This window comes from Hippichthys cyanospilos, chromosome 6 (genome assembly GCF_059441005.1).
Source record: "Hippichthys cyanospilos isolate Australia breed blue-spotted pipefish chromosome 6, RoL_Hcya_1.0, whole genome shotgun sequence".
Classification (NCBI taxonomy): domain Eukaryota; kingdom Metazoa; phylum Chordata; class Actinopteri; order Syngnathiformes; family Syngnathidae; genus Hippichthys; species Hippichthys cyanospilos.
Genome location: NC_142374.1, coordinates 11,236,223 through 11,247,500, shown reverse-complemented (window position 1 = coordinate 11,247,500; position 11,278 = coordinate 11,236,223). Strand labels below are relative to the sequence as shown.

The 11,278-nt window shown below is 38.7% G+C and overlaps 1 protein-coding gene across 2 annotated transcripts in view; it reads left to right on the top strand.

Annotated features, from left to right (window-relative positions):
* Positions 1–11,278, top strand: part of LOC148422137 (solute carrier family 45 member 3) — a 33,747-nt gene that overhangs the window by 13,374 nt on the left and 9,095 nt on the right. For both annotated transcript variants that reach the window (XM_088418388.1, XM_088418387.1), the window contains exon 2: positions 8,210–8,520. In XM_088418388.1, coding sequence (XP_088274514.1) covers positions 8,373–8,520 — 148 coding nt within the window. In that variant the 5' untranslated portion in view covers positions 8,210–8,372. The remainder of the gene's footprint in view (positions 1–8,209; positions 8,521–11,278) is intronic.

The window sequence follows — 11,278 nt, the reverse complement described above, 5'->3', positions numbered from 1 at the left end:
ACATTAAGCGTAATTGGGAAAGAATTATGGAGGTCAGCAGTTTCCTGAGTCCTTAAATGCTCTGACTGTCGTTAAAAGGAAAAATGATGCAACACATGGTACTGTGTTCCCTCGCCACATCGCGCTCACTTTTTGCAGCTTTAGTGCTTTGCTTAGTCTTTCTTTTTCTTTTTTTTTTATCCCCCCAAAAGATGGTAAATGAACATTGCACATATTTAGCGCTCTTCTACTATCCTCGAGTACTCGAAGCGCTCACACTGGCAACTCATTTACCAAACACACTCACACACCAGTGGTGGTAAACTACATTGTGTAGCCACAGCTGCCCTGGGGCAGACTGGCAGAGGCGAGACTGCCATATTGCACCTACGGCCCCCCCGACCAGCCACTGGAGGCAATGTGGGTGAAGTGTCTTGCCCAAGGACACAACAGCACGTGACTGACGAGCAGGATTCGAACAGCCGACCCTTACTGGACGAAAAAAAAAAAAAACAGTCACTTTACAGCGGCGCTTACCCAATGTACTGCAATAACACTCCAGTACTCAGTCCAAACATAGGGCGAAAAGGAATGACTTGTAGTTTTTTATTTAGACGTCAATATTTTGTATGGGGGGCGTCATGTGTCGAAGCACTTATTAAATATCGACTTTTTATGGTCAGGATTAATTACTCCTTTCTGATTTGTACACTTATTTGGCATAGAGTTAGATTTGTTTACTGGAGAGCAAACAGCGGCATAGAAGTTAGTATAGTCCTACACTAAAAGAAACTTTTCATATTCCAATTTTGTCTGCTTTATATACCAAACACCCCATTGTTGTTTCTAGGAATATGCTTTGCTTCACTCCTACCCTGCTTTCCTTCACTAATTCCGTTCTCTGACATCACTTAGTTCTGCCCACATGGTTCAAGTGTAGATGAGGTTGCATGGCATTGAAAGCAAAACAGCCTCAGGTCCAGTTCGCTTCATGTGGAATTTGTAGAACAGATGGCAGATGAACCTATCACTTTTCTGGAATCCCCCATCAGTGAAAAGCACTGCTTTGACACACCAGGCTGCTAAAGGCACAGTTTTAAGTCCAGATGAGGAAATCTAGGCCCTAGAGCATGGATCACACTGGCTTGGCCCTAGACATTTTCCCATAGAGATAAGGACTCAGCCAGATGCTTGCACAGCAGAGTAACACTCTCCTGGCCTTTTGCTGCTGGATACATAAGTTATGGTATTAGTATGGGTGCCTCTTTTGCAGATAAAAACGTCTGGGAAGGTACTAGCAAAGGGGACTGTGGGAGGTTTCATACTTTCTGTGGTTTTGTTTTCAAGGGTGGTTCCATGGCGAACACTACATATTACAAGGGTTGTCTTTCATGAAGTGGACTCAAATGAATGCTGTTGAATGTAAAAGGGGGAGACCTTTGATATGTGAGCTGTCCTTTGATTTGTGAAAGGATCAAGGTTATGATCCAAGTCAATAATTGTGTATGGAGTGACTTTGAAGCCCAGTACTGTGGTAGAATCAGGGTCGTAAAGTGAAGAGCAACAATCAAATTAGTGTTACACTTTTGTTGATGGCTTAATAATGTGTTGTTTGTATAGCTCTTTTGGCAGCGTGACATGTCATATACGCCTGATTCAGAGTGTGCCATTAAAATACAAGCAAGAGAAGATTTGTCTTGATTACCTTTGTGTTTCCTAGCTGGCACTTTTTGGTCTTTATTTTTCCCGTTCTCTCAAAAGGCGAAGCATAGCATTTTCCCTTTTATAAAGAACAAAAAGGTAGATTCAAATGCGATGTATGTATTGTATGTCCTTGTTAGTGTAAGTTTTTTTTTTTTTTTTCGCGGTTGATGTGTTGAATAGTAACATTGCATGCAACAATGTTTTGTACTTTATATAAATTGTGTGCATCGGAACACCATGTGTTTGTAACATTATGAGGTTTAATACCAGTTATCAGTTGTTGGTACACATAGACAATGCACCGAAACCAAGGGCACCTTCTTATGATCGTTTTACCAGCAGGAACTAAAATGATGTGCATGGCTAACTCTTTTTTTAAAAAATAAATGTTTTCAGTAATCCTCTCACATGTCCATTAAGATGCAATTTTGATATGTCTATCCATTTTTATATTAATCAGAATCAACCTATATGCCACTATTTCAAACACAAACTTAAGTCATGGTTTTACTAAAACATCGGTGCAATACACTGTACTTAAATCAAACGTGACAGGTTAAGGTGCATTAAGGAATTTTGATTTTTAAAAATATATGTTTTCCACCAGTTTAAGTGCTCCAGCAATGTCTTGATGAAGCAATGCTTTGAAGAGCACTGACATGGTCATCGCAACAACCCCAATAAGCCTATTTAGGCATTTCAATAATCACAATAGTCCACATTCGGGTTGCGGACTCAAATGTTCAAAACATGACCCACCCAATTCAAATGGTATTTGAGTGTACTTTTACTAGATAGTTGTAAAATATTCCAACTTTGCACCTTACTCATATGCAGCATATGCCAAGGGTCAAACAAGAGTCTTAGAATGAAATTGCAAAACGCCTGCCTTTCATTAAAAACTTCTGTAAACAAATGTAGCGTAGGAGAACATTGTATGAAATTGCTCAAGTGCAAACTTAAAACATTTCAACTTTGTTAAAGATAAACATTGTAAGTTGTATGAAGTTAGTATACAAACAAAACTATTTGGATGAAGTGCTGCCAATTCCGTGGTATACAAGGTATACAATCGCAATAAAGGCATTCTATTCAAGACCTGAGGAATGTGCTTGCCCCAAATGGGTCAACACTTTTGTATTATGTATGTTGCCCTTTGAAAATGTGGTCAAAAAACATTGGATTGAATAGTGTTATCAGTTCATTATTTCTCAACACTTTCCTCACTTCTACACAGGGCACCCCCTTCTCCGATTGGAGTTAAAAATATCCATTCGGTGCAGGCCAACATTCCGAGACGTCAATGTGTCAAAATTAGCATCATGTTTTAACTGCTGGCACTTGCACCAAAAGCTCGACTTAATTTGCACAGCTGGAAAGTCTTTGGTAAGAAAAGATCATATATCAAAGCAATCATTTTTTTGTGCATTTATTTGTTATGAGCTATTAGAGAAACATTTAAAGTGCTTTATTTTGTGTTTGATAGAAAGTATGTATTTTATGACCAAACAAAAACAAACAAGGGAAAAAAACCTGTTCTTATTATTATTAGTAAAGCACTTTCTTCAAAATCTTTCCTCATTGGTTTAATAGAAATTTTCTGTATCGAGAGTACTAGTGGTATCGGTGGGTGCTCAAGAGTTGAGTTGTGAGTTGTGACTACACTTGTGTGTAAAAAAAAAAATGGTATCAAACAGCCATGTTTATTATGTCATGTCTGATCATATGTCTTAATTTAAGACTAATTGCTACTTCTTCACATGATACAAGCTAACGACTATGTATTTTCACTATTTTTAAAGATCTGCATCACGTATTTACTTAAAGGTTAATTTGTTGTGGAAGCGCCACAACGAGTGATTGATTCCTCCAACCCAGTCACTTGTGTTTTGTATAATGTGGCTGACATTTCGGCTTAAATGGCTCTTTGCTGTTATGCTTTAAAGAAGGCACCCTTTTGCTCTATTTCTGGCACGCATTATGGGGTTTCTTGGTTTTTATCAAAACAGAGAGCAATGTGTCACAGTTTATTTGGGGTAATGCTGGGTTGGGCAGTTGCTGGAGAACGCATGTTTGTGGTAAACGATGCCACAGAATTTAAACATTTTTTTTTTTTAAATGTGAAATGTGTGTTTTAGCCAAAGGCTATGAAGTTAGTAAGTATGAAAACAATAGATAACTCATCTAGAAAAGGAAAAGGAGACTTAAGTACACATTGTTTACTGGTTCTTGGTGGAAAAATATGAATACAACATGATATGGTCGCAAACATTTGAAGTAATGCAAAGACAATTACAGTATCTGCTAACTTTTAATCTAGCTTTTGTGCTAACTTGGTCATTTTAGCACATCAGTGTGTGATTTAAGAAATGGTGCAATTCTTTTGTGAACACTAGTCAAAACCACAGGTGCCAAACCCAAGGAGCCAGATCCGGCTCACAACATTTTATGTGCCCCACAAAATGCTAACTATGACTCCTAGTTTCTGGCTAAAATACATAATTTCCGAGTTATCTTTTACAATTTTCTAGCTATCAATAACTCTTGTGAACATTTTTTTTTTTTTTTATCAGCCTCTGATTTCAAAATGTGTAAATGTATGATGATCATACTTCAGTCGTAATGGCCCTCTGACAGAAACTATAATTACTCTGTGGCCCATGATAAAACTGAGCTTGACACCCCTGGTCTAAACTCTGGTTTCCATGTTTTGTTTTGAGAAATGCTCCCATGAGCCTGTGCTAAAATGAAAGTTTGTGGTGATATCGTTTGACCCCATTGCTTAAATACTATCAGCAATCGATTCCACTCAATTGACAGAATCCTCAACAACCAATTACCTGGGCAATTAGTTATGTCCAGAGGTTTGCAAGGCATTGATGCCTGGCATCCAAAACGTTTCTCAAGACATCCACAACTGTCCAGTTGGGATCAATTCACCACATTGAGAATCAAATGGGCTACATGAATAATAATATTTACAGAACCTTACGTTACTTTTGGAACCTCGTGTTTTTTGCTGATTATTTTCTCACGTATTTAATCTGAATGATCAGCAATGCAGCGTTGGCTCCTCCTCGTTAATTTTGTGCCAAGACTTACATTTGTCCTTGAGATTGGGTAATCCTTCACTGATGAGATAATAACCTTTTTGTCATTTTTTTGGGTTTTTTTTTGACCAAGGACATTTGTGTTGTATGTCCTTGTAATAAATTTAAAATTTGTCAGACAGCGTTTGTCCTCTAAGACGAAGTCGTGATCATCAATCGTTATCTAAAGTGGGATTTTCTAAGTTCTTTTAATTTCAGGGAAGCCATTCCCATTACACAGCTGTTCACTCGCATTCTGTCTTCTTATTGATCGACCTCTTAGCTCCAGAAATGGAGATTCCTCAAAGCCTGTCGTTTTGTAACAACATTATTCCCACCCCACCTCCTCTCTGTGCAAAGAATCCTCCCTTTCAAAGCTCCCACTGCTCCGCATTTTCCACCCTTCTTAGGTTTATCAAATTAAAAGCCTTTCTGTAAGGGGCTAGACTTTGTTAATGCTTACTGACATAGGATAGGCCCCAGTTAGAGGCATAGGAGTCTGTTAGCGCTACAGTTTTTGTGTGCTTTGTATACGCGTGCATATGCGAGTCTACTCAAATAGGCTTAGTACTGGCTAAGCTGGTGAAAAAGAAAACATGTTAAAGTTGTCCGCAGAAAAGTGGTCACTCACGGTATGACCTTAGAGTCAGCTGGAAATGAAAGTACTGAGAGACTTTAGCATGATACCAAGTCAGCAAGCACAATGCAGAACTTCTGGAGTATGTCAGCTAGTGAAAAGATTATTGGGCCTTGGGATATGTTCTTGGTGGGTGTGTTGGTGGGTTGGGGGTCTATTGTCCTTCAATTCTTTGTCTTGGGCTCTTTTTACAAAGCAGTTGGCTCAGGTGTCACCGTCAAGTCAGCTAAGAGCAGTTTTTGACACATGAAATGTCAGGATTGGGGGTGGGGAGTGAAAGGTTTGGGTGCACATAAAACAGAAATTGTGCTTTGGGATTTTAGCAAATTTCCACCTTCCAGGTTTAGGTAGGGAAGGAGTGAGGATGAGTGACCAATGGGTGGGATTATTCAAGAGCGGGAGGGATTGGTGCATGTATGTATATAGAAACAGGATGAAAAAAAGTAGTCTCACAATGGAGCATCAGGATAATTCTCCCATACAAGGGCTGTATGAGTCCTCTCTTCCTTGACACCAATGAATGGTGAGTATCATTTTTCACCGGTTCTGTACATTATGGATTACAATATGTTACAATTACCCTACCATAATTTCTTCTGAAATACAGACATATTTGCTGGCTTCTTAGATTCAACAATATTCTTGCCTCCACACACGCGCATACAAGAGACTTAGACAATGTAAAATTCAAGTCATATCAATAGTCTTTCAAAAACATTTGACATAAGAATTATACCGTTATTTGCATTGTTGATTAAACTTCATTGGATTATGTACTTTTTTAATCCCGTGTTAAATCATAAAAACTAAGATATAACCGCTCTCTGGAATACATGTAAACACACCTAATTTTGATTGAATGTGAACTCATTTACTGTTGCATCATCTCTCTGTAGTTTTCTCCATTCACAATCGCTTTTCCATTGTGAGACTGCAACATTCTGTAGGGAGCCAGGTTATCAGCCTCATTGATTCACAATGGGTTCCGCGGCTTAGCCGTGCAGCACAATGTTGTGTTTTTCGCATGAGCCAGCATGATAACTGACAACTCCCTAAAATGTTGCTGGCCTCAGTCAAAGGTGGACAGGCGCACAGATAAAAGGTCACCATAGCTTGGTGAGGCTTGCATTCTTCATATTGACCTGATAAGTACATACTTTGAGGTGGTTGTCTAGCGTTGGGAGGGTTTCTTTGAAAATGATACAGCACCTATTGAAAAATACAGCACCAATTGAAAAATGAAGTTAGTGATATGTAATTCAAGTACTGTACCAATATATCATTACTTGTATCATAAATTGTATGAATGTGTGTGTATATATATATATATATATATATATATATATATATATATATATATATATATATATATATACATATATATATTATATAAAACCTGGATTGAGAATTTATGGTTTTGAAGTTACAGGGATTTCGTCTGTTGCGATAAAATGCACTTTCATCATGTGATACATATTTGTCATGTTAAGTTTCCAAAAATATAGTTAACATTTTTCTTCACCGAAACAAGCTTGGTAATTGAAATTGGTTGCTTGAGAGCCTTCTCCTCAGACATTTGTCAGTCACAGTCATTTGTCAGCCACTGCATATGTAATTATATAAATACATTATTTATTCAAAAAGGGAATTTAGGTTGTTACAACAGCAGAAAAAAATGCAATCCAATTATTCATAATATTATTCCATGAAGAGATGATGTCTTCATTCCTGCTTCCCTGGCAGCATTTGATGGGAAATATCACACCAAGCACAAATATAGCTTCTTGTTTGTTTCTGTGTTAGTCTGTCTTTTCCTGGTTCCTGTTCTTTTAGCTTTGAAGAACAATTTGAATGGATGTTGACAATGCTTCTTTCTATTAACCATTCCCGTTTTGCCATCAGAAATGAAATTGTTGACCCTTACCTTACTGTTTTACTCATGATTAAGTCATGTATAGTGCTGTTGACTGCAGACACATCACCCCAAACTGCCTATGTAGAACGAACTGTCAGGGTCAACATATGGTATTTTGAAGAACCAATGCCTGAGTAACGGAGAATGTCACTGTAAAAGTGATACATCAAGGTGTGGTTGCCATGCCTCCTGGTGATGGATAGGATGCATAAAATATCAAGGAAACAGATGTTGCAGTTAATTTTAGGTGTTAGGTTCACAAGCATAGTCATGCGGGTGGAAAACCTAGTTCACCTTCAACATACTGTAGATATTTTTTCATGCAAATTACCCAGTTTTTTCATTTTTTTTTTAATCAGGTTGTGTACTTTGGTTAGAGGTCTGGGTGTGAAAGACATGGATACTGCACGAAATGTGCTCTTATTACTCGCTCAGGTGGTGATCATTTGAAATGAGCAATGATGGAAGAGAGACAGACGCAGAGATGTCTTCTAGTAGGTGTTTTGACACTTCCAAAAGACAAGCAAAGGCAGCAGTGGGAGAGCGAATTCTCTTGGCAAATGGCTTAGTGCGTTTGCCACATTGCTTTGCTGCAGCTGACTCATCTCCTCTCCGCCTGTTGTTGTTGTTCCTGCTGTCCCGAAGCTGTTGGCGAGGAGCTTTTGAGGATCCGTCAAAATCAAATCCTTTTGACTGTTGCTTACGTCTCAATGTATTTTTACAATATCTTGGAAAACGCACTGATTTACTCTGAAAAGAGAGTGACTGTCTGCCACTGACAGCGAGGTGGATGAGCTGCTATTTTAGGTCTGCGGTTTGTTTGAAATGAATGCACCATGACGTGGTTTGAATGTGGCTTTGATAGTTGTATATCTTTCTTGTCAGATCCAGAATGCTGAGAAGAGGATGAATCTTCCAGGTCATCCAAGACATTCATGTGTCTTTGTGGCTGCCTGTCCCTGGTGGCCCCATCTACCCCCCCAAAGTTAACCCCCCTCTACAAGTGGCCATCCCAGAGGTTAAGAAACGTGTGCTAGCCCTTGGAAATATGCCTGGATGGAGGGCTCAGTGGCATCTTCTCCTGCTAAACTCCCTTACCTGTGGCCTGGAGATCTGTGTGGCGGCAGGGATTACGTATGTGCCACCGTTGCTGCTGGAGGCTGGGGTAGAGGAGCGTTACATGACTATGGTTTTAGGTAAGTGCTTACTCATGACAGATCTGTTTGCCAAGTTATCACTATTTCAAAGGTTCCCACCAAAGTGATTCTGGGGCTAAAATTGTGCTATTTGGAAAGCTACTGCAGCATCACTTATTTGTATTTTAGTCAAAGTGTAAAAGGAGTCAAAACCTTGATGCATCTGATTTAAAAAGCAGTCACTGGTTGCAGCACTGCTGCTTTACTTATCGATGTATTTTTACTACCAAAGCAAACTAAGTATGGTGTACTCGTTTGACTTTCAGGACAGTAAACGTTGTGATGATTTAAACTACGGATAGTTTGATTCCCGTGCCAATTTTTTTTATTCATATCTGCATCAGCTTTTAAAAAAAACAAAAAACAAAGAAATGAAACAGATAAAAACAGTAAGAAACATTTTAACATATCTATTATGAAATATTTGAATTTGGGTAGCACGGTGAGTGTCGTGGTTCGCTCGACTGCCTCACAGTTGAGAGATCCTGGGTTCAATTCCAGCTTGCCCCGGCCTTCCAATGTGGAGTTTGTATGTTCTATCTCTGCGTGCGTGGGTTTTGTTTGGGAACTCCACAGCTTCTTCCAACATTCCAAAAACACACGAGGAAGGTATATTGGACTCTCTAAATTGTACTTAGGTGTGATTATGAGTGCAAATGGTTGTTCGTCCTTGTGTGCCCTGCGATTGGCTGGCAACCAGTTCAGGTGGTCTCTCGCCTGCTGTCCCGAGGACAGCTGGGATCGGCATCAACATGCCAGCAACCCTTGTGAGGAAAAGCGGCTATAGAAAGTGGAATATTCAAGAAGGGAATATTTAAACTTGAGTAATTGTAGAAAGTTTTTACAGATGTTTTTATTTGTTAAACATTTTGTTTCAACTTTTTAACACATGACCCTGGAAGCCACCTGAACTCTTTGTTAGAATTGTACAAAGATGTAAATTATGTAAATCATTAAAAATGCATTGAATGACATCATTTATTTTTTTTATTACTTTATTTTGATGTCAATATTTTCCCGTTTAGTCTTTTATCGCTAGGCAAAGTAAAAAACATTTTGAATTGTAGAGTATGGACGAACAGATGAGCGGGTGTGCGGACGGATGGATAAAATCCACGGAAACACCACGAAATATGTTTCTGTTTGTCACCTAACTTAGAGTTTTGTAATCATCGTGAATACTTATACCTATAACCCCTTCAACCTAAATGCTATTCACATGGTCACTTAAAGCAGCTAATTTTAACTGTTGTCGTGTGACCTACAGAAAAGGCTGCAGTTCAACAAAAACCTAAGGCTGTCTTTAGCTAATAGAAGTATTTTACATCTTCACTGGTCTCCATGCCTTTGGTTCACAATTAGAATTGATGAGTTCATTGTGATGTTCTTCCCAAAGAGGCTGTGCTGCAAGGCAATTTAGAGATTGCACTCCGCTTTATTCGACTATGCCATTATGATAATAGAGGGTCTGAGTGTTTTTGAATGAAACTAGATATTGTGTCTCCAGAGGCTAAAAGCCACTTTTCCCCAAGTTAGTGTCAGGTTCTCAAGAGGCTGCTTTCTTTTTCATCTAATAGCCATTCGACAGTTGCTCAATGCTCCATGTAATATTTCTTTCAGCACTTGGATCTCAGGAATAGTTTAACTACTCTATACAAAATACTGCAGGATGAAATGTTACTTTTTCTTACAGGCAGGATTCAATGTAGTATATGTGGTTTGGGCTGTCTGATTTGTGTTTTTCAAAATGGACACAGTGTGAGTGAGACTTGAAAACATGCTATTAGTGTGTGTATGTGTGTGTGTGTGTGTGTGTGGGTGCATGTATGACTTTTAAGCAAATAGCAGTGTAAAGAGCTGTAGCTGGTGAGACCTGTTGTGATTGGCTTACACAGCTGCAGGACTCAAGTGACGACTGACTGCAGTTGACTTGTCTCCCTTACTACCGGCCTGCCCCTTTCTGCCGGTGGGCTTGTATGCACTCTAAACTTTTAAGTGTTTTATAATAATCATTTGACTTTTTCCATTGAATGGACTCTTAACTTTTCCATTTGTCTTTTGATTTGCACTGTAATTATAATTATTCAGAACAATCTTTAGAAATGATATCGGAAAAATGAAAACATTTTCATGAAGATATTTTGCACTCGGAATGGAACTTTTTCAGTCTTTGTCTTGCATTTTTATTTGTATGGAGCTTTGTTCAGGGGATGCTGTTGTGTATTTATGATGAAAAGAAGTCTCTGTATGACTTCTTTTCACTTGTGAAGCCCTTTAAGACTTCAGTAATTCAGGGCTATACAAATGAACTTCATTTTATTTTGATTTAATATTTAAAGACGGCACAAAATATCTCAGTATATTTTCCTTATAAATGCACCAACATTTTCAGTGCCAGACCATTTTCATGTGCAAACATATTTTGATGGAAAGGTATTAAAAACAAATGATTATACTTAAATCTCGCCATTAACAACACTTCAGTGAGACCGGTCATTTGCCGTTGGTTGCCAAGTGCTCCAACAGCAATGAGACTGCTGAAAAGTGTCTTGGTGTTGGCGTTCTCCTCAGCACATTTATTGTCTGCACATAATTTGATATTGTATCTGTTGACAAAATGACACTTTTTATTGCTAATCTTGTTCTTAGCCTTCATTCTGTCATTCTGTGGTCCAGCTGTCACTAGTATGCATCTAATAAGGCTAGCAGTGATCAGACCAGCCAAAGATGACATGAGGCTAACCCACAGTGATAACCT